Here is a 26,406-nt window from a genome sequence, read left to right as displayed (position 1 = left end):
GATCTCACATAACATTTCCTATAGATCTTCCTGTAGATAGAAAAAGCCCAGGAAGAAGCAGATGCATCCTGGTTTATGGCAGCGTTGGAAGAGCTTCGCAACTCTGAACCAGAAAACTCTACAAAGAGATGAAGTTCACAGTACAGTTCAGAGTTATTAAGACAATTAGGTCATTAATGGTGGGCAAATAAATGAGAAGTTACCTACCTGATGCCAAGCCCCAGGAGATAAGGACAGGAAAACTGGAAAACCAGAAGGCTTTATCAACAGAAGGGGAAATGAACAGCCTGCCAGCTGGACTGGGAAATCCTGAATGCTTTTGAGTCCAGGATTCCAGACAGTTTTCCACCCAGTTTGTGTTCTACCCATCCAGTCTGTATTTGACAATAGTTACTATGGCAGAAAATGATAAAGTCTGTGCTAAAAATCCACCGCTCTCCCCATCCCCCACCACAGAAGGCCACGAGGTTGGCTCTGGCACCATCAACCCTTGCTCTATCCACACCAACTGTTCCTAATCACCTTCTGGTCCTTCAGGGAGCATGATGTGGCCACAGGGAAGACTTCCTCCATAATTTTTTTCAGTTGTAGATGTCTATTTTGCTTAATGGACATTATTCTAGCTAGATCAGTTGCTGCAGATAGAGGTGTTGTTGACAGGGTGATCGATCTTGTTGACTCTATGAAAGCACTTTGACTTTCAGCATGAAACCACTGACTTTGAGCTGTCCATTGAACTTGATGCACCTCTGCATGGTTTTACTGGGCCTGCAGTTTGGTTACAAGGCAATTGCAGGCAGCCTTCTAAGTTTCTACTCAACTCTATTCCATAACCCTTCTTGCTTCCAGTCTGAGTCATTTACTTGCTAGACACAACATGGGCAAGCAATTCCAAATGTGGCTGAGAATCAAAACGTGTAGCTTGAATCAAAGTCACGCTCCCTTCCCATACTTTGTGAAATTTTACAGTAGAAAGTGAGGTGAAATGCAATATCCAGTTGAAATAATCAGCAGAACTTATGAAAACAACGTAACTCACACACTGATCAGGATATTGAGCAATATAGGTTTCCAGACCATCTCTGAAATATTCATGGGAGTCTTTACCTACTTTAGGTCTCTAGCTCTTGTTTCTATACTTCTCCTACTAAGAGTTCATCCCAGTCACACCTGAGCTGCTTCTGAAGGAACATCAGGACCACCACCCAAAGTTGTAAGTAGCAGCCATACAAGTTGCTTTCTTCTGGACATCCCAACCACCATCAGGCACAGAAAGTGAAACAAATGGAAAAGAAGTCTATGGCAGCTCAGCTGTACCTTCACCTTGCAGGCCTTGCCTTCTTATATTTTTTCAGACTTCTCAGATTTGTGATTCTGGAACTCTAAATCTGATGTACCAAAGCTGTGACAGACTCTGTAAAAGTCAAATTTTCAGTAACAAATCAGTGCCCACAGCAGATTTGATTTCATTTGACAAAGCCCTCTGTGCTGACAAGCGCTATGGAACTGAATTTCTCCATCCCCCAGGCACCTGCTTATGGCTCCAGGTGAATGCATGAGTAACCTTGAGCTTTTCTATAAATACAGCTGTAGAGCACAACTGCAAATTGCTCCCACCGTACAGCTGATAAACTTTCGAAGGGACATTCATCATTACCTACTTTCCATTGCATGACCTCACATTCCTCTTAAGCTTTACTGACACATACCAGAAGCCAAAGGGTAGGCAGAGAGCTATAGGAGACGTTGCCAGATTTCTCAGAGGCACACAAAAACCAATAGAAGTCAAGGAAATCCCAAACAGGAGAAAAACGAGTATCTTCCTTATGAGTGGTGCAGCATTGGAACAAGCACACAGAGGGGCTGTGTGATGTCCATTCATGGAGAAATGCAGAATTACAATGGACAGAGCCCTGAGCTATGTAACTGGCTGTGCTGTGAGCAGGGGTGGAAGCAGATACTGCAGAAGTCTGTTCCAAGTGACAGTGTTTTGTGATCCTATGGGCTCATCAGTTCTCGTTGTGAGTTGGAATTGATCCCTTCCAGCTTAGGACAGTCTATTATTCTTTTCATGAAAGTTGTCTAATACTTCCTGAATGTTACATGGGTCAGCTTCGGTATCAAGGGAATTAAGGTATTTCTATAGGATCCACCTGTGGTCAGGCCTCCATCATTTCTCCACAGACTGATTTTCTTCACAAAGAAATAAACCCAATGACACTGCTAGACACAGGTACTGGATTTATTTCTTCTTTTACACTGACAGCAGTGCAGTTGTCGTTGCTAAATAATATTCTCTGTGGAAAACAGATACTTCTAAAAATAAAACTGTTTCTCAAATGTGTTTCCATTGCTGTTAAGCAATCACCATGTTTCCCACGGGGGTTTTTCTTTGTATTTCTTTCTGATCCTTTCTTTTCTGTTACAGCTTCACTTGGAAATACTCCACCTTTTCTGAAAACACACATCCCTGAAGAACTTCTGGTTTTGGCTTTTTTGGTTGGTTGAGTTTTGTTTCTTTCTCTTTTCTTCCCACCTTCGTGGTGTTGCTTCCTGAGAAGTTACATTTCCATGAAGGCCAGATTCAGATACATGTTCATAAGCAGGTTCCTCTGACCAGACATCACCACGTGTCAGTAGCTTGCCAATTATTTCCTGACTACTCAGCACGAGCAGAACCTTTCACTGCAAGGTGAGAAGGTTCTACACTGAATAAAACAGAATTTAATCATAATGATGTACTCATCTGTTTGTGAACAGCTTCTTTGCTGGGAACAGTGAAGCTCTTGAAGGATACGCCAACATTCTGGATTACACAGCTGGAAAGAGCAGACAGGAGCTGGACAGAAGGTGTTGCATGTAAGTACTTGGAAAATACTAAACTGTCAAGAAATGGGCAGTTGGTTTCCTTATGGGATGCCAAACATGAGAAGTTTAAACCAGTTCAAAGTTACTTAAAAGGAATATCAAGGTAAGTGCTTAAGTAGTACTACTTAATGGGATTAGTCAGATGCTTTAAGCCATGTGTAAATCTCCTCTTTGGTAGAGGTCTCAGTTGTGGAAGAGGCATAAGATAGATAAAAGCATCTCATTTTCTTATCCCAAACCATCTCCAGCCCTTTCCCAGTGACTCCAGAACATCTCCTTACCTTCATGTTGCCTCTCCAGCTCCCCCATCTGTTGTCCTGCTGAGCTGTGCATTTCCTTACTCAACACTCCTGAAATTTATGTATCCATCCACATCACCATTCATCAGCTGGAAACCAGAAGCTGTCACAGCAACATTAACAAGCACTGTGGAAACAATTTTCATTTTTATATAGAACTATATCAGAACCAGGATTTGGGTTGGATAATCCTTATGGATTAAGCCCTGTGGAAATCTCATGCCAGACACCTCAAGACAAACAAACTCATCCTCCTATGAGCCGTGCAATGCTTGAATTGATACCGGTAACATATTCACTGCGTAAAATAGGATTAACCCCATCGACAACATACTTAACAAGGGGCATAGAGCCCATCTGTAACTAGAGGAGGAACCACAGTCCCTGTCAGCCAATGCAACTGGCCACACTTGCAGCCTAACCCCTTTGTGTTACTGAGATAAATCACCCCCAGCCCTTTTATACTGCTCAGCTACTGCATGCAGAAGTGTCTGACTCAGTGTGGTGTTTGTAGCTCATCTACGATGCACTTTGTTTTCTGATGCTTAAACCCACCCAATGTGCACATAAACACACTGTCAATGTGCAAACCCAGCTTTTGGAGTTTCCATATATCTGAGATCAGCCCAAACCATCTTGCTGAGGTGGGGGGATGTACAGCTCTGCATATCAGTGATCTGCAAAGCACTGTCTTCCAGCACCTCTTACAACATTCAGCATTAAGGAGTTCTGTTGCCACTTGCAACTCATCAACAAGCAACCTCATACAACACCACATCCAGCTCAAAGGATATTCCTAAGGCCCAACCACAACAAAAACAAACCCAAACTGCCCCTTCTTCACCCACAGGATGTGTCAAAATAATGAAATCAATGCCATAAAAAGTGAAGATTTAATTATTTTTTCTTTTTAAACCGTGTTAAAGCAGAACACGCAACATCTTTTCAAGGCAGAGTGACAAAACAAGTTAAACTCTCTTGAAGAACAGCAGCTGGTGAGTAGTGTAAGTTGAACTAAATGAAACGACAAGCCATAACTGTTTATTAAGGAGGCATACAACACAGCTGGTTATTTAAATAGAATAAACTACATACGTAATACCCTAATAAATTACACTGGCCATTATTGAGTACAGCACTCTCCTTCCTGAGACTCACACACGTAACACAAGCCTTCTCATCAACTTTGGCTGTTGTATCACCAGCAATTATTTCTATTAGCATTTAAATATTAGCTAAGTCATACTTGCAGATATTGCTGTTGGATCTACTGAACGGATCAGCTCTAAGCCCACCTCCTGCAGTGTGACACCAGCAGTGTCAAACTTGCTATTAAATACATGAGTTTGAACAGCAAACAGGTAGAAGATGCTTCAGACACCACATAGGATGTTAAAAGACAGACACTGTTAATCTTTGTGTCATAAAATAAGAGGAAACTCTTCCCACATATAATGGAAGCAGCCTAATTGTGTGAAAAAATGATGCTTGTTAGGTTATCACTGTGCATAAACGGGTGTTCAGCTGGTTGTATTTCATACAAGTAAAAAAAGGGTGAAGTAACTTCCAGCTGGCAATGATTGCAAGTTGACTGCATCCTTCCTTACCCTCTTCTGAGAGCCTGCATGTGAATCATTGCCAAATGAGTATTAGAAAGGAAAACAAGCAGAGAGGTTTATAGCTCCACTTCCCCCCATTTCTCCATGTTGCTCCTAACCCTGTCTATATCTGGTCTCTAAAAGCACAGACAACACACATTTTTTTTTGCACCTCTGATTACAGTATTGCTAATGAAGAAAAATAATGACCTTCTATTTTATATCGCTTAAATACTCCATCAGAGCAGTAACGATACTAAGAGCAAGATCCTCAATGTGTCACTGCTTAGGGTTGCTCCAACATGCAGCATTAACATCATCACTCCTGAACAGAATAAAACAAAGGCAGCTCTCAGAATAAGTAAGAAAATAAGCTTTAAATAACACATACAGGCTTAAGGTTGGTTGGTTGCATAACCTCTCTAGCAGTCCAAACATGACGGCAACAAAACCCTAGCTCTGATGCAGGCCCTTCTTCAGAGAAACAGCAAGATCAAATCACAAGAGTCCGAATGCATTTGCAGTGCACAGAAATAACTGATCCTTAAATTCTATCTTGCACTGGACTCTCGATTTGGGATTTAAAAACATGACAGATTCACTCTGCATTAAAAAAACACCAAACTTAGCAATAACTGGGACTGGAGAGGGGACTTTGAAGCATCTTGTTTTGTTACATGGAAGCAGATCCGCATCACTGCTACTGCTCACTGCAAAGGTAAACTGCAAATGTTGGCCCAAGAAAAGAAACCAATTAAATCTCAGTACAGCTGTCTGGGGAAACAAAGCTTCACAAACGGGAAGAAAACAATATAAATAAGAAACAAATTCAGACACTGAAATGAAGAGACCTCTCTGGGTTAAGCATGAGCTAATAGCCCAAAGCTTTACCCTCATTGACGTTAGCAAACATGAGTATGATCAGTACCTAAAGCCAGGAGCATCGTTCTTATCCACAGCAACAATTCAGTGCAACACGTATATACCCATGCACTGTGACCCTCCGCAGTGATGGTGCACAGCACGACCAGCCTACACCAGCTGTTAGCTGCAGTCCAATGCAGCCACACTGTGACTCTTTGTAAACAGTTAATTAAACAGCAGTGGAAAATAGAGGTGAGCGTACTGTTATTTACTGTGCTCAGATACAGGCTGCTGAAGGCACGTTAACTACATTGTGAATCAGTGGAGAACACGTCCCTTGAGAGTAATGATTAATACACAGCAGTACAATAAGATGGACCACGCTCTATACACACACTGATACAACATGCAGTTCTGCAGTTGTTCTGTGAGCAAAAAGGCTGATCAAGGCTTCCCAGCACTGCCTTCCTGTCAATGCAGTAATCACAATTAAGAATTAGCCATGGATGGAAATACTGCAGACTCCACTTCTCCAGATGTGGGCCAAGCCAGCCCATAAACCATTGACATACAGGTAACCATGAACGCTATGAAACACAGATACATCTTCATTTGTACCTCTCAATAACTTTCCTTATGCTTAATTCACTTTTCAAGCAAGGACTGCTCTCCAAAGCCATTCATTACTGTAGCAATAGCTAAGAGCCACGGCTGGTTAGTAGTCACATGTAAGCGATGATGTTGCATTAAGACAGCTGTTAAAGCATTTAAATATTTATGTGCCATAAGAAGAAACCTAGAATTACTTATTATGCTCTAATTCTCCCCCTGAACACTCACACAAACACAGCACTCCTGATTGTCTAAGCCACAGAATGGACACGAGGTAACAGCAGTGCAATATGTGTCTTCCACACAGAGAACAAACCAGTTCAATAGCTTTGGTAACCTAGTCTATATGTAGCTTTGTGTAAATACCTTGCAAACACCCGTCCCCCCAAGAAATCCCCATGTATATGTGTATATTTCTATAAGAGTAGACATATTTCCTGAGTAAATCGTTCAATCTGATTATTCAGAAGGTTTGGCAAAAGATCCAGCTTTACATTACTAAAATAGAATTTTAAATAAACGCTCAATAAACGCATTAAAATAAATATGGAATGCTCCCATAGATCTGTAGTATCACAAACACACACGGTTAACACAGAGCATTTTGCAGTGCAGTGCACACTATGCTGTATAGTTATTGGTTTATAAACCAGTGAGAAATCAATCTCATTTCTAATCCCAAGTCACACTTTTTTGCAGTCTCCTGTAAACATGCATCTCAATGCAGTGCTCACTGCAAGCCCACAAATCTTTGTATTTAAGATGTAAGAAGTGCTGTTACTTGGGATGAGACATAGGAAATCTCATTTTACATTGGTTTAGCTAGAAACTGGCAGCAAAATGCTGAAGCATCTCACAAAACCACCATTAAATGCTGCTTATTCTCAAACATCGCAATAATCCAAGTTCCTCAATTGAAAAACAACACAGGAGCACGGATAGCTCCATGACAGGGTGCTACCTGCTTTCTGATCACTTTGGCACTGAAAAGAACTACTTAATGGTGCAAAACAAATCAGCACCTGAATGAAATGCCTTTCAAATGACTCTGTCCCTCTCTTTTAGGCTATATCATTAACACAGAAAGGAGAATTAAGTTCTACCACACTGGTTACTCAGGTCATGGCTTGAATCACACCTGATATGTAGCTTTGGATAAGCAGACAAGGAAATAAATGCTCAGCTATTGTTTAGTTCCTCTTCATAAAATTCTAACGTAGCAGACATTGTAATACCAGCAATATTCCCATTGCATTAACACTGGTAAGGGATGTGTCTCTCAACACCAGAATCACAGTAACAGAACTGTAGCACTGATCAATTCCTGTAACCTCATGGCTTTCTGATAGCCTATGGAAAACACTGTCAGTACAACACAGGCCACTTCACCCTTCTCCCCATATCCTCGGCCTTCTGCCTCCCTTTATTATTATCACTATTAGCTGTTATTCCAATATCCTCATGGGTTCCTCGTGTTTTTCTTCTCTGTCTCTTGTGCTGTCATACTCCATGCTGTCGGATCCTTGTGTGCTTGTGTCTGCCGTACAAAGCTCTTGTGATGTCCCTTCAGTTTCATGCTTTACCGGGTTGCTCGGGGAGGGTTTTGGTAAAGCCATCTGTAATGCACACCATAACGCAGTGCGAGCCCTGCGTGTGGAAGCAGCCAGTTCTCTGATGGCAGCTGCCAGAGCCAGAACATCTGCAACAGAAAAATACATTCTAGGTAAAGCTACTACACAAGCCTGGTAATATTAATACATAGAAAAACTATCTGAATTCATTTAACACCACTAGTACAAAACAACTGATCAAGAAACAGCTAAACTTGTACAGTTACTGTAACTGTTGAACTCCAACAGCTATTCTTCTCTTGCAACTGATATAACATCTCACATTAATAGCAACTGTAACCGCATCCAAAATTTACTGGAGAAACTACCCATCATCCATGCAGTAGAATAATTAAGCCTATTTAACTGATGTTATCATAGGAGACTATCTGCAATGATATTAAGTATGATCAGCAAGTCTACCTACCACAGGGCAGCCAAATGAGCTCCATGCAATCCCTGGTGCCTGTTGCCTACCTGCTGGTGGCACTGACTCACAGCTGAGCTCTGGCTATGTCATCAGCTTATAGATTTGCTTATAGGACTACTACATTTAAGGGTATGACATCCACTTGAGAAAGTAAAACATTTTGACTCTTGATGGTTCAGTTTTCCCTTAGAAGAAGGGATATTTCAAACACTGCTGGATGAGAGACAAGTGCTTTCTTCCAAAAGCATCATCTTCCTTCTGAAACCCAAATACCTAAAGATATATAGCAGCTTCCACTTGTCCTCAACTCTTGGAAAGGAATGCAGTTCCTCCTAGTTGTGTTGGTTTTGAAGCATCAGTAATAGACAAAAACCTATGGAAGATTGCGCTGCTATGAACTAAGCACATTTCTTCCAACTAACACATCACTTTCAGGAAGCCAGCTTTGCTCATCTCATGTTAAATTGAATATCTAAAACACGCTGGTTTCCACAGCTTTGTATCATATGGATTATTTTCTAACAAGCGCTTTCCTACAGCTATTTATAATAGAAAAAGAGTTATGGTTTGCTAACTTTCTAGCAATTGATATGCTTTCAAAGTGACCATTAGAAAGCAGATTTATGGCAGATTTGTGAAGCAAGTCATCTAATTAAGAAGCAGTTGTGCTTGGTGACAGTAAAACTGCACATAAGCCTCTAGAGATGTACACATCCCAGCTGCAAATTAATCTGGCTTTACGTCAACAGCAATTGGGAATTCAGGAGTGTAATTTCTAGTAGTTCTGTGATTTAGTTAATGTGGACACTATGAAGTTGCACAGCATTCATTACTTTATAAGCTGAAAAGGAAGACTAGCCAAATAGCACGAACACAGAATTAAATTTGCTTAAAAACGAGCACATTTTGATTTATTAGTCTCTTTATTTTTATATAGCATCACCAAGCAGTTTTTATAGCTATATTTTAATAAGGAAGAGAAGGCTTCAAGGTGTTTGAAGTAGTAAAAGCAAAGAAAAAGTATCTTAAGCTTAACTTCTTTGCAGAAGATGCAATGAATTATTGCCACCATCTATTTCAAGCTACATATTTTCACAGCTATATCTTCAAAAAAGCTTTTGGAGCTGCAGGTGTGGGAAGCACTCACCTTTCTCATTGCTATAGCGCAGCACTCCTTGTCTCTGTGGGTTAACAGCGTTAACAATCTCATCCTTACGCCATGCCTGAGTTACGTGGATGGCTTCCATGTGGTGTTTCAAGGCAGCAGACACATTACTGTGCACAGGGACACCAAAAAGCATTTCCATTCTCCCTAGTAAGGTAAGCATCTACCAGACACATTGAAAACACCAAGGTCACCATGTATCTGCAACTCTCTGTTAAACCAAAACAACAGAAAACAAAGAAGAACCAAAGTATTGAACGTGGCACTGTGACTCCATTATGGAAAACTCACCCTGGCCTGTTCTCGGAGCTGGTCTGCAATCAGACGATCCACTCGAGATGGGTTGGCAGGGAGCTGAGACACAGGAGCCGTACTGGAGCTAGAAAGGCACCTTCCTGGAAAGCTCCTTGCAAGGTCAGCCTCAGTCTGAAGGGGAAATGGAAATAATATTGTAGTCTAAAATTACTATTAAAATCCATGCTTTCATTTGCTTAAGAATTTTCAAACACAATGGAAGAGTTTTCTACCTTTATTTCTGTCTGTTTTTACAGCAACATGTTCCCAAGTGTCTCTCTATGAATATAACCACCTGCTGTAGGATAGGAATACTTCCTTAATTCAGCTCCACTATAGAGGAAACACTTTTAGGCAGCACTCAAAGCCACACAGCTTCATTTTGGCTAAGCTGGGACTCTCTCTGAGGCAAAGAATTTCTTGTAGTGTATCCCAGGCATTTAAATCCATGTCTCTCACTGCATCTCTCAGATGTTACATGTTTGGTTTATCAGTAATCCATATAGGTGATCACATCAGCTGTAAATGAAGTACATCAGGAATAACCCACATTTAACAAAATCTGGTATCAGCTCAGAAAGTCATTAACACAACTCCTGAACTCCACAGTGAGAATGAAGTGGGCAAAATGTGGTGTAACACAAGCAGTGACTAAGCACCAGTGTTTCTATTGGACAGGAACTTCTCATAACTGGAATAAAAGAAGGCAGAGCAAGCAGTGGATTCTGTCTTGGTCCTTTTTCAGTGTCCAATGGCTTGAGAACAAAGATTAGATACCATGCTGCTGTTCAAGCTAAGGCTAAGCCCACACTTGTATTTCAGTACGTGCTACCTTTCTGCTTTACATACACTAATCCACTAATGAGCTGAGCAGCACTGTCACAGAGGCCTCAGCACTGTCCTTGGGCAGTTCAGACTGTCAGAACAGCTTCTCAAAGTTTTAATCCCTGCCAACCAGTGTTCTCCCAAACAATACCCACAAACAGCAACAAATGCAGCCCTGGCACGTTCCTATCAGGCAGCCAGGATGCAGTCATCCTCTCTGGGGAGAAAGTGTTTTGGCTGCAGGAATGCAAACCATGTTAAGGCAGCTGACTTGCAGGACTGAGAACAGCTTATACTCACTAACGAAGCCATCTGCAGGTGCTGTGCTTAACTACAGAAACCAAGCATGGAGGCAAAGGAAACCACTAGGAGAAAAGTCAGGTCTCAGGCAAACACAAATGTGTTTGATGAGATGAAGACAAATTCAGTCATCCCTAATGGTTTAAGTGAAATCCCAGTTCTGCACTGCCAGGCTGTATTTGTCACAGCAGAAGACAGGAGTGTTTCCAAGAACATCTTCCAGCAAACAAGAGTAAGAACCACCATCGCCCTTCCTCACTCACAACACACCCCTGGAGAAGACTGAATGGGTGGGGAGAAGTCATGTTTAAGAGCATTAGTGAGCTAATGAGGCAGGCAGTTCTAGTTAGACCTCCAAAAGGCTACAAAGAACTGTATGGTCAATGGCTTGAGAATGGTAAAAAGGCCAATAGAACAACAACTAATAGCTAATGGAAAAAACAGCATCCACGATAGTAAGCGTCACTGGCCAAAGTACTGAAATACCACAGTCATTGTAGCAAATATTGCAGGTTAATAGGGAAAAATGTTGTTAGCAGCTCTGAGTGGAAAGAGACTTAGAAATCAAAGCTGGAAGACACATATGTGGTTTTAAAACAGCCGTGCCAAACAATACAAACAGTATATTCAAAGCAGATTTCTTTGGGATGGTGTTCTAAGTATTTAAGACTAACTGAAGCATGTCCTCCTCAAAAGAAGAGGAATGCCAGAGTACCCATTCCCTGTAAGGTGTTTGAAATGACCACTAGCATTGACAAAAAGTTATTATCAGTGATGCTTTACCTTTTTCCTCTCTTTCTCCAAAGCTCTCCACTGCTCGTAACACTCCTCCAGTTGGGTGTGAAGCTCATTAGCAGGTCCACTGCGGCTCCTGGGAGGTCTGCACTTGTTAAATTGCATTGGAAATGTAATGTATGGGGCAGTTATATCCCCACAAAACAGATCACTGATGAAAGGATTCAAGTGGTTAAAATCATCATAATGAAGGAGATCAATGAGTTCTGAGAATGGAAAAGGTGAAGGAGGAAAACTGAAGTTCTTTGCCAGTGAAAACAGATAGTGATTAAATGGAGAAAAGCTGGGAGTTTGCTTAAAATCCGACATGAATGGGAAGGAAGGAAGAAAAGAAGGATTGATAAAATCTGACACGATGCTGCCATTCTGTTCATGGCTCTTTTGGAGCACATTGAACTGCTGGCAGTTTGGGGTTGCATATTCAAAGTGAGGAATCCAGTTCCTTCTGCTTCTTCTAACACCTTTATTGCTGTTTTCCTGGGTTTGCTTTTTTGGAAACCTGTGGCACATTCCAGGGTCTTTGCTTAAAGCACTGTGCTGTGTTAACCAGCTGGATGGAAAATTAACAGGCAACTTACATTGCTGCCACTCCTTACTAGTCAAAGAATCATACTGTGAGTGGCCAAAGGGGTTCATTTGCTTCCGGATGCCTGAGATGAAATTAGAAACTCCCAAATTGTTAGAAGTATTACTCGATATTTGTAACCTTCTGTCTTTTCCCAATGGAAGGACTGGGGAGGTCTGTGAGTAATAAGAGGAATGTGTCATAGGATGATGGGGGGAAGAGCCCCCAGATGTGGTTGCAGCTCCAAGTGATGACTGCGTGCTCATAACCACTTCCTTTCCAAACACAACATCTGATGCAACTGTTGGACTTGCAGATTTCCCATCCAGCCACGTGTGCCCACGGTACAACAAGTAATTCCCATTTTGTATATTTTTTACTGACAAATCAAACTCAGACGTTCTATGAGAGCACTCTTCAGGACTAGCATGGTTCTTACATTCATTATAGTTATTATTATTAAAAACATCCCCTAAAGTAAAGCTTCGATGATCATTTTGCGCATGGGTTTCCTGTGGTTTTCCATTTGTCACTCCAGAACAACTTTCCTCTGTTGGTTGACTGAAAAAAGACAGCGATGGATGAGCAGATGACTGGGATTTCTGAGCAGCTGTCAAGTTTTCATAACTTTTAGAAAAGAAATGGCTGTTCTGGGACACCTCATCCCAAGAGTCACCAACAGACTGATTAGAAAGACCAGGAGAATGTTTGGTTTGTTCATACACACCATTTTTCATCACGCTGCCCCTTGCTCTCTCAGTTCTCCAGCACCCTTTCTGAATAATAGTGCCATCTTTAATTCTGTTCTGAGAAGAAGTGCTAAAGCTGGGACCAGTTTTTTCATAGTCTTCATTTAAGCTCAGCTGCTCATAACTGCTCCAATGCTGATCACAATCTGCACCTTGAAACGCACACCCTACTTGGAGAATGGAATTATTGTTTTCCAAAGAGGAATTTTCAGGATAACAGTTTTTCAGAGCATTAGCAGGTTGAGTGCAGGGGTCAGACGGAGAAAGCCAAGACTTGATCAGATAAAGATCTTCCACACCTCTGTGCAACACCTCCATGTTGTGTGACTGGAGCAGCTGCTCTTGATAGCAGCTCTGCACGCACATCAAATCCTCATTGCCTACAGTGTGCTCAGATGAAAGCCCTGAGAATTCACCCTTGTTTCCTAAATCAGAAGCCCACGTTGGTGGAAACAATCTCGAGAGTGAATTCCTGCAACAGAATTAACAAACCTTCAGCAACACTGCATTCCTTAACATTGCAACAGTTCACATCTCAGGGTTACTTTCTCCCCTTGACATATTTCATTCTTGGCTAAGGGTACCCAGCTCTCCTAAAGAGTTTAAGGGGAAGAAATCCCTACTGAAGTTGAGTAAGTGCTAAATGCAACCTGACTACATTCCCCCCACCCCCTTGCTGTGAGCCAAAGGAAGACTGAAACTGCTTCATTCTTAACAGGTTACTTCTAGTTTAATAAAATACAGTTTTCACTTTTCAAGGGCTTTTAGGAGAATGACCCTTATCTCTCCGTTCTGTGCAATCATTCCAAACTTTTGGGTGACAAAAGGATGTAGAAGCGATACATAACATAAGAATATTAAGAATTAACTTACCAATCTGTAGTTGGTTCTGCCTTGTTTGGCTCCTCTAAGATGCTCGACACCAGCCCAACCATATCAGGGCCATTGCCAGAATAAGAAAGATTTATCTGTGCCCTGAAAAACAACAACAACAAAAGCACAGATAAGATTTTTTTAACTGCTAAATAAAACATCCAAAAGGTAAAGCATTAATTTAACCTTTCACTCATATTAGCAGTGCCTCTTGTGTGTGCCAGTTTATTGTTATTCTCAACACACACATACAAATTCCTTCCTGCATTTGTGAATTCTACAGCCTGAAACTAATAGAAAACTTCCTTTAACACCCCTAATTTCTTGCTTCACAGGACACCTCTCTAGCTGCTCTGTGAGGAGACAGGAGCACCAAAAGACTTTCCTCCTTCCAATCAATGCTGCTATTTAACAGAATGCAACATTTTTTCACATCTTGCCTGCCTCCTTTGTAGTGTAAATATGATCTTCCCAAAATCTTGAGGTTTTGAATTTATTCTACTTTAAAATAACAACTCTTCGGTATCGATCTTAGTATCTTTTAAACATAACTTTTAAAGTATCAGCTGAACCCCTTTGTATCCCACTTTTAGAAGAGGATTAGCCACAGCTTTAAGTATTACTGATAATATCAAAGGTGCTCAATGATCACTTTCCTTAGATAATCCCAACTTTTATCTATTGCTTCAGGTGCAAAATGAGACCTTTACAGAGCTGCCTGCAGTGACATTTCACTTCATATCTGAACCCAATTAAAACTTAACATGCTAATTAAGATGCTATATGTTGCTTCAAACTTCAATTCTTCCTGTTCACCCCATTCATTTCTGCCTCCCTGAAGCTCTCTCAGCCCTCCTTGGTGTCAGCTTATCCAAACAATTACACTGCTTGTTTCCCTACAGAATTATCCATGCTGCTATTGCAGATTAACAAAGACCGTGGCTGTGGGATAAACAATTAGAACTGTCACCTTGCTAATCTCCACAGTGCAGATTAGTCACTGATGCCTCACTAGCTTTTAAGACCTCTCCACACTTTAACTTCTTTGTAACACATGCACCTTCCTTAACTATTATCTTACAGCATCTCATGGGCCTCTGCAGTTCCTTCTTTCCCAACATCAAACTTGCTCTTTCTTATTGTTAATTAATTAAAAAAATTAAATAATATGAGAAACTATCGACTCTTGGATATAGAATGATACAACATCCAAAATCAGAAAGACCCAACAAGGATCATGGAGTCCAACTCCTGGCTCCACAGAGGACTACCCAAAAATCAAACCTTATGTCTGAGGGCAAGAAAGAGACCTTCAGAGAGATCTTTAAGCATTAGAGAGCTAAGCAATCACCAATTACATGAAGTTTAACAAGACTAATTGCTGGATTCTGCACCTGGGGTGAGGCAGCCTTGACTCTATTTACAGGCCAGGGGACAAGAGGCTGGAGAGCAGCCCCACAGAAAGGGATCTGGGGGTTCTGGTTGGCAGCAAGTTGAATCTGAGCCACGTGTGTCCTAGAACCAAAAGTGACCCCATTCTCTCTGGTGGGCATCAGAACCAGAACTGCTACCACACCAATCTGCACCAGCCAACCAATCCTACAAACAAGGCAGTATTACATTGCCATCATGTGGTATCAGGAAAAAAAACAAAAGATTGTGAGAAGCTTAATATTAAAGTATGTTTCATGCATTTCTTAAGCTGCAATAATTTCAACATTACATTAACTGCTGTACGCAATACAGCCATAAAGAATGTATTTGAAGGAGAAAACTATATTTGGGGGTTACTGTAGTTTCTGTACTGTGAAGCAATCGTTCCCTGTTTCTCACAATGCTTGTGTCATTCACGACTATCTTTACTCCTTGATAAGGCTCAAAGTAATTATTTAGCATTCTTTAGGAATATAAATACGTCAAGATTTCAGTGGTTACTATAGAGGAGCTCATAAAAGTCCAGTGGAGGACTGAAAAGGTAAAATAGCTTTGATGTTAAGACTGAGAATCCAAGGAAAGTAAAGATGGGAAGTTGATTACAATTTAATGAAAACCCAGTGATACTCCCCTCTTTAGAAAGCACTTTAAATTAGACTGCTTTAATTGAGGGGGAAACAAAGCCTTTCTCTCACAAAAGAACATTGATCTTTCATGCCAAGAAAACACAAATTATGTAATTTTAGCTGACAATTAAGGTCACTTATTTATTCTTAATACATCACTCACATTAACATATGGTGCAAATCCAAAACGACTTTGCATTCAGCCAGCATCCAACATCCATCAGCAGCACCACTGAGAGCTGAAGCACTGAGGGAAGGGAGGCAGGGAAGGAAGGCTTTGCCTTTAAGATCTTTTCACAGTTTTCCCATTTAATTCCCTAAACATTATACTTACAAACGTATTAAGTTCATATATTATACACACACACAATCAGTGTGTATAAACATACCGTGTTTCAGTGCAGTCTTGGAAAGGAGTTTTGGTGCCAACAACTTCCCCATGTGCTGAGCAGTCACTGCGCAGACAGGAAGATTCTAAAGGAGGTGAAGGGCTGGTAATTGCTCCAAATAATGGGGAAATTAACTGAGTGTCCATTCTTTGTTTCTTGCTATTTACCTATGTAGAGTAAAGAGGAAAATAAATGTTAGATGTTCAGGTCAGCGAGCAATAAAGTTAACAAGGTAAAACCTTCCTTTTATAGCTTGAGCTAAATAAGTTTTCAGGAAAATGTAACATGGGAATCACCAGAACACAGTCTAAAACTCACTCAAAAACAATAATAAAGATTAGTTACTATACAGTAACTAATACAGTAACAGGGATTCTCTACAGATTTCACACTGAAGGTGTTCACACACCAAGTTTACAAGCTGAGTCTTCTAAGCCTATGACTGGAAATGCACGTGTCAGTACATCCCTTCTGAGAGCACAGAGTAGAGCAATAACCCCTGCTGGATCCATGTGAGCACAGGATACTAACATAGGATATATATTAAATATGTACACATATATATACACCAAAAAAAGACATAGGGTACACGTCAGTGCTCTAACAGCTCCTTCCAATAAGCAGCTTTGTCTGCCTGCCCAGCTCTTACTACTTTTACTCTTGCAAACATTTAAACTGCTGTACCAAGCTCTCATTTTTCCGCTCCTAAGATAAAAGCCACATTGTCACTTGGAGCTATATTCATAGGGCCAGAACTGCCAACTTTGTGAAACAGCATTTGCTGTTGGAGCAGCATCTCCAAAGCCCTCAACAAGTGAAAAGAAACAAAAGCTTAAGGGAAATTTACGTTGTCTGGATGTAGCTGTATGTGTTAAGTCTCTCTAGAGCCACTGACAGGCTTCCTTAAAAAGACATTTGTAACCTAGAGGAACAAAAACTCAGTGCTGGTCATTACACTATCTCATGCCTCATCTGTTTAAAAGAGAAAATAACAATTTCTCTCTCTCCTCCTACTATTACCCTATAGAGTCTGGACATATTCTGTAACATTACACAAAAATACGCTATTAATATCTGTGTCAGTAAGCAGATATAAAAACCATTTCCTGTCCCACAGCACAACACTGCTCAGGTGACACAGCAGCTCCTACCTTTGCAGATGAGAAGCGTGGCATCCAAATTATCCCCTACAAAGGGCTGATGAGCAATGAATAGGTGTCATTTCAGAAAGCAGGAGCTCACTATGGCCAAACTTGTAGTAATAACTGAGTGGCACCAGCAAATACACTGGGCTCTGGTCTTGCTTAGTCCTTGGGGAAATCAACACACTGATAAATTATGCTCCTTGGCTAAAATACAAAATACTTTTGCATGGATTAAAAATAGGATCTGTAACGAATGGATTTGCCTATTATTTTCAGGGCCATTAGTCACTTCTAATACGAGCTGCACAGGATGATGTGATTAAAGCTCAGCAGAAGAGGTACTTCATGTACCTTAGATACTGCCTCATCTGCGAGCACTTCCAAAACAGTGGAGGTTCTTTCTATCTCATTCAACAACATTCTTGAACAACTTGGAAACTCTGATCTGTGCTTTTAATACGAGCTAGTAGCAAACTGCAGTCAAAATAGGTGTAAAGCAATGTGCTGTCTCCTACACCTTGCTTTATTTTCAGAGTTCTTTGCTGAATTTCAGAGCCATACCCTCTTTAAAAGGCTCTGCAAAGGAAGGGCTGCCTGCAGAGCCACAGATGTGCTTCATTCAGAATTTCAACCTCAAACCAAATAAAACAATATACAAAATGCTGCCTCCAACAAAACCAAATGGCAACTCCTAACGGTCTCCCCTTGGATTCCTATTTCATTCTTTCCACCCTACAAGTCATGAGAAACCACTGCTCCCACTAAATTAGACCGTATCTAAACCCTAGATAGGCCATCTCAGCAGATTCTTTTTCTTTCAAAGCATGACAAGATGCAGCTTCAGAACACTTCTGTAAAACAGAAATACGTACACACTAAGCTCTCTCCCTCCAAGCCTGAGCATACTTTTCTCCCCCCCCCTCTTCCCCCCCCCACTGCTTTTTAACTAGATATCTAGCACTGTTATGAAGGCACATAGTGTCTTCAAAGGCACATAGAGGGCTTTTAACTTCTGAGGAGCTCAGAGGGGTAAATAAACTTGAGCATTCACCAAAAACATTTGATCTAAATCAGGAAAAAAGTCCTTTTCCAGCCACTTATCCTAAAACTGGAGGAACACGCTGTTACAGAGAATTGGTTACAGATGTTTTTTATAAACAGCAGTCAAACTTATTTGTGACGCCAGTAAATGACAGCACTGCACAGTATTAGTACTTCTACACTGGATGTATTTTCTGATTTATTAGCTAGACAAGCATTTCCTGTTTTTAGGAGCTCCACAGCCCAACTACCATTAAGGACACTCATTGGTTAGTGGGGCTTTACTTTTTTGTTTCTCTCTTTTCTGCACTACCACCAAAGCTCATTCATTTCACAGAGCCAAAGAGTTTTTATCCAAAGTAATTTCACACACAGAAAAGAACAGTCCTTGACAAGAGGCTCCCAAAGTCAGTCTGAATGAGCAAGTGCTGACTGCCCCAACAGGGCTTCATCTCCTGCATGAGCACAAAGCAATAGTGAGATCTGCTCCAGCTGTAATACAGCATTTTCTCTTCTTTTTTTGTGTGTGTGTGTTTCTTTTTTGGCTTGTTTCATATGCACATATTCAATATCAGTTATAAAAAGCAATGTAAAAGTGTTTGTTTCCTTAAGCAAACTCACTTTTCAGACCCACCTGTGACTTGTAATGACTACGTGTGGTAGTTGGTTTGACCATGTCCTCCTTAACAGCACCCAAGATCTCTTCTGTGATGTATGAAGCATTGCCATCCAAGCAGAAATTCAGATACTTAAGGGCAGATTTAACCTATTTAAAAATAATCAGAAATAAAAAGGAAACAACAATCAGGTCTGTCAATTTCATAGTTGTTAGGCAGAAAACTTTCACATCAGCTGGTGCAATACAACAAGGAAAGGGCTGCAGCAACACTCCTGGGTCTGCAGAAAGCCCTGTAACCCCTCTAAGAAGGAAGATTTTGCACCCTGTATTTAAGCTAAGCCAGAAGGCTCAGCACTGAAGTGATTCAGGTGCATACAATTGCACCCAGGCACTTAGTTGCACACAAACCTTGGTTTCATTTCAGAAGAGATGCCTGGTAGTATCTCTGTACCTTCATTTCAGAAGAGATGCCTGGTAGTATCTCTGTACCACCTGCGATGGTTTGTTCAGTCGGTGTGTCTAAGCTGTTAATCTTGGTTGAGCTTTTAACCCACTTGTGATTCATTTGCTGTTTTTCTGTTAAAGCAGAGGGAATTAAGTGAATGATTTGGTTAATCACTACATCTGTGGCACAACATAACCGTGTGGGGCTCTCACAGGGCTGGTTGATAGCTGAAATCCCAAAGAGTCCATTTGCATCTCAAAACAGACACTACTTCGAGGCACAAAAAGCATTCAGAGCAGTGCAGGAGCATCATTAGGGTTCACAACTTATAGGTTCCAGAACTGAAGTTACATGGCTACACCCCCTACAAAGTCTGAATGCCCTCACTTCTCTTTTAGGCACATCTGTTTTGGACTTGTGATATTTAGGCCTATCTGCTTTACAAAGGCACAGGACAAAGTTGGTTGTGGAACAGACCTCCAGTTTGCTCCTCAGTTCCAGCTGTATGAAGGTGTTATCCTTGGAATGGTACAACAGTACCTTCATGATGTTCTTCTTCCTCAGGCCAAAGAACAGCATTCAGGACATTAAAGATCTGCAAATTAGGACTGTGATCCAAAGCCACAAGCCTTTCAAACAGTGCAGTCCTACCACTCCTAAATACATCTGCATGCAATAACATAAGCCTCTGAGCCTTACTTGAAGGTGTATCTGCATGCAATAACATAAGCCTCTCAGCCTTACTCTGAGGCATCAGGGGATGGGTTGGTTTATAGAAGACTTAAAGCACTCATCCCCAATTAAAGCAAAACTGCTCTTCACAAAGCACTGAAACCAAGCTGCCAATTGTAAAAGCAGGGAACTTTTCATTAACCTTTTCATTTAGGATACAAAACTTCAATTAAAAGTTGGGAAATATTTGCCCAGATTCATTGGACTATGGGCTGTAATTTAACCTCCTAAATGAAGATGCCTTCCCCAAAGTGTTTTTAGTTAATTTTAAGCAAGCATTTAATTAAGTCACTGACAATTTCAGTATTCTATAAAAAAAAAAAAAGCCTTTGAAGTTATAAACCAAGCGATGGGGCCAAATAGCATCCTTTAAATCAACAGTACAAAGTCGGGTGTCATTAGAGATCTCTGTATCATTAGATATCTCTGTGGCTCCAATTCATTACACTACCGAGATGAGATAGAAAGCTGTTTTTTTTGGTCACTTCCCCAGCTGTTGAAATCCAAGCAATAAATAGATGTCTTCAATTCTGCAGGCTCGAACAAATCAGGTCACGGTGCTGTTCAGCAGCTCTCAGCAGAAATTAATAGGGAAACTATTACCTGTTTGTCAGTTTCTCCAAGTTTTTCCAGTGTCTTCGAGTACAACAGCAAGAAGCCTCGAGTTTCCCAACCACTTTGCGAGGCTCACAACATGACCCTCACTAGAAAGCAGGTCCACATTAAGAGATGTCTGTGTGTGGATTCTCAGGTATTAATCACACTCAACCTCCTGTAAGGCTGAGCGCTGCCGGATCGACAAACAACCGCACTTCAAACTGCAGCATCATAGCAACCCGAGCAAACACCGCGCTGCAAAAATCGTTTGGCTGGATCGTTTTGCAGTTTCCTTGCGGACACAAACCGCCTCTCCCGAACAATGAACACACACAGAAGGGGGGAAAAACCGAGCCAAGGCTGTGCAGCTCCCACCCCCGATGCGTGCGGCTGTAGGGCAGCCCCGCTCTGCTCACTAACCCGAAGCGGAGGGATGAATGCAGCACAACTGCAGCTGTTTTCATGCTGCGAGCATGGAATGGGTCCATAGAGACCAAGTGTCAACGCTGGAGCTGAGAGATTCCTGCACGGAGCTATTCCCAGAGCTGCACAGCACTAAGAGAAGCAGCACGGATTGCTCGCCCTTAAGTGTCTCTGCAACAAGCGAAATCCTCCCCTAGCAAGCAGAGATTTCACGCTGCCAAAGGCCCTGATGCAGAAGTGAAAGAAACAGCGAGCTTACATGTTTGGTCTTCTTGCTTTACAACCAGTCTGTGCCCATAGAGCATCTGATGTCACTGCAGGACCAGTATGTGGAAGCACTATGGGAATTGTAGTTTCCTCAGTAGCTGCATAATATGGGACTCAGGGTCCTCCCAGCAGCCTCTTTTTTTCCAGAGGCTTGAAGGAACTGCTGGCAAATGGAGATTAGCTTCTTTAGTATGGAAAACAAAGCATTCTGGTTGTTTTAGCAGGTGAGCACCACCTTCTTCTCATAGAAAAAGGAGCTTCTAAGCAATCATTTCCCAGTTGCGAGCAGGAAGCACCACCCAGCAAGGAGATATTAATTGCTGTGGGGTGTAACGATGCTCTGACTGAACAAGAGGAGTTCTTATAACAAGCTTGTTGCCTCTTGAACCCCAGGGGGTTTGGTTTCTCCACGTGTAAAGATAAGACACTTAAAAGAGTTTCTGGCTCTGCTCGTGATATATCTGCCACTTGGGTTCCTATTGGGCTCACTCAGCCCAATCTTAAAATGGTCTGGATTGAAAAGGCCCACAATGCTCACCCAGCTCCAACCCCCTGCTGTGTGCAGGGTCACCAACCAGCAGCCCAGGCTGCCCAGAGCCACATCCAGCCTGGCCTTGAATGCCTGCAGGGATGGGGCATCCACAGCCTCCTTGGGCAACCTGTTCCAGTGTGTCACCACCCTCTGGGTGTAAAACTTCCTCCAACCTAGCTTAAGTTTTTAAGTTTAGAGTGAAGGCCACCATCCTTCTTCACGTCTGCTGCAGGCAAATGTAAGGCCCTCAGCACACAGACTGAATTCAAGTGTTTTAAACAGTTTGATCCCCAGCCACGCTCTGAGGAAGGGCTGAAGGAAACAGAGCAAGTGTAAACATCCCCAGTGTTATGGCAACAAAAACAGTGCTGAGCTACCAGAGCTCGTCTTATGGATACGGATAAACCCCAACAGCTTCAAACGGCTTTTCCATTCAGCAGCTGATTTCTTCGTGCTTTGTTCAGATGTGCCTCATCTGACTGAGATTTATCGCTGCTTGTCCATAAGGAACATGCCACTATGAGCGCAACCTGGCACAACACAGCTGATACACCTACCTTTCAGCCCAAAGCAATGGAGCACCTCATTAAATAATAAGGCTGGCAGGAGTGGGGCTGCCCCCCAGACCTCCCTCCATGCCCCCTCATCACCTCCATAAGTGACCTACTAACCCCCAGCACCAACTCTGGACCCAACCCAAGGGTGGGGTTTGTGTGGGGACATACACATTTATCACCTTCACTCTGAAACAAACCAACAAAACCCCAACAAAACAGTTGTTAGAGATCCCAAACCAAAACATCTCCCTGGTCAGCAACCAACCCCTACAACCCCTCCCGTTGTCTGTCATCACATGGTAAACAAGAGCTGGTCTCTCAGACAAGTCATTTAAATTACCGACCCAATAGACGCTTAATGAGATATTTCACAGATTCATTTCACAACAAGCCAAAGGGGTTTTAAACAATAAAAGCATTTTTCACAGATAATTCCTTTTCACAGTAACAAAATGCACCTGCTCACTTGCTCATCACCCCCTTCTCACCACCCATGCCATTACCAGGTTAAACACAAGGGGTTTATCGCAGTATAAAAATAAATTGGCCTCCTATAAATCAGCACAGGTTGAGAGGGTTAGTGAGCACAGAACCTGCCTGGCTTTGGGGAGCAGAGAGGGATGCAGTGATTGCAGGAGCAGGAACAAGCTGGAAGGCAGAAGAAAACAGCATCAGGAACCAACTGCTGAGATGCCAAGACATCAAGTGTTGTTGGTAACTCAATCAGTAAAGCTGTGGGGAAAACATAGTAACAGATTGCTCAGCCAAGGACCAGTGCACCCATACAATAGTCAGGGCTGGGAGTGCCCTAAAGCACTTAATTCCTGTAAAATATCACTTTCCTCTCTGAAACAGTTGTTTGAGTGAATGAAGCACAGGTGGCCAAGGTGAGAAGGGCAGAGGAGCTCAATGCAGGCTGCTGCTGGCTGCACTCCCTCTGCTGGCTCTGAAGCAGGGCACTGGATGGGGACATTTGTGAGACTTCCCACATTTCTCATCATGGGTGACATATTAAAAGCAGATCCAAAAGCAGGAGGAGGGATTCCTCTTCCTGAATGTAATTAGCAGTTAGAGTGTTGGGAAACCACAGAAGCTCAACTCAACAAATAGTTGGCAAAGAACAGCCTGAGTTCAGATAGCAATGTATCCTATTCAAGGTAAGTGCAGCATGCTCTCCAATAAAAACCCATAGTACCACAGATGGGATGCCATGAACAGAAGGTTTCAGTGCTTACAGTGGTGAAACTCAGCCTAACCCAGCACCCCCAATGACAGTGGGGCTGCCTCCTGCATACCCAGCCTTGAAAAGGTCACTCCACAACATATAACAGCAATTAGGTGCTGGATGGCACTCCTGCAGTTTAAGCCCATCCTATAGAATTCTAACACACACCCCCATCAAACACCACAAACAGAAGGCAGTCACCCGCCCAGCCCTGTCACAACAAATATATTCTCAATAAGGCAAGTGTGCAAGTGGTGGTTCCTCATTTACTTGCTGGCAGTCTTTGGCCACCACTCAGGTATACTCGCAGTGAGTTTCACTTTATCACCCGCTACATTTAGGCAGAGTGGTTCATTTATATTAGCCAGCCTTAGCAAAGCTATGCCAAGTTCATCTCCTCCAGCCCGGAACTTGCCAGCTGACTTTCCTGATTCAGTCAAGATTTCAGCACCCTCAGGAATGTTCTCCTGAGGAAGAGGAGCTGAAAACTGCACGGGCACCAAACGCTTGCGAATGACACCCATGTGGTGGGTCCTGGCTGTCAGCTCCTGCCCAATGTAACAGCCTTTGGTAAAGCTGACTCCGTTCATGTAGGCCAGGTTGGATTCCAGCGGGAGGGCTACGCCAGGAGGGAGATCTTTGACACCTTCAGGAATTCCTGGGGAGAGAAAGGAAATGCAGTAAGATATCCAGTATTCTTCCTCTGTGTTACAAAGCTAGAGGTGGGAAGAAGCAATGTGAAGTCAGGAGCTTGCCAGCACTCTGGTCTAGGTGTTAATACATCCCCAGCCATAAATACTCAGTCAGAAAAGATCATTTTAAAAGGTAATGGGAAAAAAAACTGCACTGGATCCTAATCCTGTGAAACTTACAGCACTTCAGACACAGGGTGGAAACGTAAAGCACCCAGAGCAAGGCAGACTCCCACACAGAGACATCAACATTTAAGGTCAATGGAAAAAAAAAAAACAGCATTGTTTTTGCCTGCATCCCACGGGCAGACTTCAGTGTCAGCCAGAGTTATTATCATGAAAGCAAGTTGGCCAGCTGTCCTTGCTGAAGCCGGGACTGCTCCTTTTGTGCCCAGTGTCTGTACAGCATCACACAGGACGAGTGCTGGTACCCGTGGTGGGCAGCACAACACACAGCCCAGCCCACTCTGACCCATTCACAGCTTGCTTTGCAGTCCTGCACTCAGGCCGTGATCACTGTTTATTAGCAGTGCACCATCCTCTTTCAGTCTGCTCTTGAATTTAATCCCCTGCCTGCGTGGACTCATTACGATCAATGGGAGCTCTGCAGAGGCCTTCAGGATTGAATTCCTTGTCAAATCAAACACACATGCCTTGGCCTCTGAGTTAACTCTGCAAACCCAGCAGCACACGTTTAGGAATGTACACCGCAGTGTTTCCTTCCCTTGGTAACAAGGCAAACACAAATGGTTTATTATTATTATTACTGCAAAATAATCACCAGGACTCCAACCTCTCCAGCTCCCCTCAAAGCAAATGGATAATCGTCGATTCCATCACAAGGCAGAGCTACAGAGTATCAAACAGGAGCTGGCTTTAGAGTAGGACCTCTTACCTTGCTTATACCTGTGCCTGTGGTAATCCCCAACGTCTTCAACACGGCTTCCAGGGATAATCTCTGGTAGATTTGCTCCTGCCTTTATAATCAGTCTCCAGCCCATGACTTCTGCTCTGGGGTCAGGAGTTAAAACCAGAGCCTGGTTTGCATATTGTGTGAGGGAGCTGCTGCTGTCCCCAACCTTTTCCTCTGGGATGATGGCCCACAGGGACAGGTCAAGGCAAGGGCTGATGCTGACTTTCCTCCTGATCTTGTAGAGCTTCAGGTGTCTCTGCAGGGCATCCAACACGCTGCTATCACACTCCAGCAGGATATTCGGCTCTTCTTGACCCTCATGAAGCCTGAAACAAACCAACACTGACGAGATCAAGGCAGCCAAACCCTAAACAGAGGAAACCACATCCCTGCAGTCCCCGGACACCACAGCTCTCCTCCCACACCTGTTTCCATGGGCTGTGAGGTGCAATGCCCACCCGAACCCCCCGACCCAATGATGGTTCCGCCCAGCTCCTCCCCCGCTCTCACCTGTACACGATGAGGTCGTACAGACATCGGCCCTGCACGTTGAGCGCATGTGCGTACAGCGCTCTCACCGGCCCCTCAGCTCCATCCCCCGCCGCCACCAACCGAGTAACATCGTTAGTGAGCAGCCCCTGCAGCAAAGCGGCCGCTTCGGAGCCCCTCACGCTCAACAGCGCCCGGCACAGCGGGAAGCAACGCCAGGAGCCGGCCCCCTTCACACCACGTCCCCACAGCCGCCACAGACCGGGCAGGGCTGCCGCCTTCACCAACATGGCGGCTGGGTGTCAGAGGGGCCCGTCGGCTCCTGGTGCTTGTGCCGCCATTTTGTGTGTGTGGGCGCCACCTCGAGGCGGGAGGACGGCACGGTCTGCTCTGATGGCAGCGCCTCCACAGAGGGGCACTGAGGGTCCGGGCC

At 43.0% G+C, this 26,406-nt stretch overlaps 2 protein-coding genes across 6 annotated transcripts; both read right to left on the bottom strand.

Annotated features, from left to right (window-relative positions):
- Positions 1-4,041: 4,041 nt before the first annotated feature.
- Positions 4,042-22,840, bottom strand: LOC107308853 (uncharacterized). 5 transcript variants are annotated; one of them, XM_085539120.1, is made up of 9 exons: positions 20,882-22,840; positions 19,553-19,677; positions 19,117-19,248; positions 16,297-16,463; positions 13,848-13,949; positions 11,649-13,446; positions 9,738-9,872; positions 9,429-9,609; positions 4,042-7,940 (listed from the first exon to the last, which is right to left on the bottom strand). In XM_085539120.1, exons 2-9 carry the CDS (start codon positions 19,664-19,666, stop codon positions 7,687-7,689), a joined length of 2,883 nt encoding a protein of 960 aa, XP_085395246.1. In that variant the 5' UTR covers positions 19,667-19,677; positions 20,882-22,840; the 3' UTR covers positions 4,042-7,686. The 5 variants fall into 5 exon arrangements, with proteins under 5 accessions (XP_085395246.1, XP_085395247.1, XP_015708520.2 ...); XM_085539121.1 differs by having other exon boundaries at positions 19,510-22,840; XM_015853034.3 differs by lacking the exon at positions 19,553-19,677.
- Positions 22,841-22,984: 144 nt separating this feature from the next.
- IBA57 (iron-sulfur cluster assembly factor IBA57) lies at positions 22,985-26,323 on the bottom strand. Its single transcript, XM_015853005.3, has 3 exons — positions 25,995-26,323; positions 25,467-25,810; positions 22,985-24,537 (listed from the first exon to the last, which is right to left on the bottom strand). The coding sequence occupies exons 1-3, from the start codon at positions 26,261-26,263 to the stop codon at positions 24,146-24,148; spliced, it is 1,005 nt and encodes a 334-aa protein (XP_015708491.2). The 5' UTR covers positions 26,264-26,323; the 3' UTR covers positions 22,985-24,145.
- Positions 26,324-26,406: the final 83 nt, after the last annotated feature.

Source organism: Coturnix japonica, chromosome 2 (genome assembly GCF_054131305.1).
Source record: "Coturnix japonica strain WE chromosome 2, WE-NBRP24, whole genome shotgun sequence".
Lineage (NCBI taxonomy): Eukaryota > Metazoa > Chordata > Aves > Galliformes > Phasianidae > Coturnix > Coturnix japonica.
The sequence above is the reverse complement of the archived record's forward strand: the minus strand, read 5'-3'. Positions and strand labels throughout refer to the sequence as shown.

Bases quoted from the DNA above. Each gene is read 5' to 3' on its own strand.
- IBA57 (XM_015853005.3), bottom strand. From the start codon at position 26,263: ATGTTGGTGAAGGCGGCAGCCCTGCCCGGTCTGTGGCGGCTGTGGGGA. The intron at 25,811-25,994 runs GTGAGAGCGGGG...GGTTTGTTTCAG, and splicing joins TACGACCTCATCGTGTACAG to GCTTCATGAGGGTCAAGAAG. The intron at 24,538-25,466 runs GTAAGAGGTCCT...TTCTCTCCCCAG, and splicing joins CAGGCACAGGTATAAGCAAG to GAATTCCTGAAGGTGTCAAA.
- LOC107308853 (XM_085539120.1), bottom strand. From the start codon at position 19,666: ATGAATCACAAGTGGGTTAAAAGCTCAACCAAGATTAACAGCTTAGAC. The intron at 16,464-19,116 runs GTGGGTCTGAAA...TACTCTACATAG, and splicing joins GTAGTCATTACAAGTCACAG to GTAAATAGCAAGAAACAAAG. The intron at 7,941-9,428 runs GTGAGTGCTTCC...TTTCTGTTGCAG, and splicing joins GCGCTATAGCAATGAGAAAG to ATGTTCTGGCTCTGGCAGCT.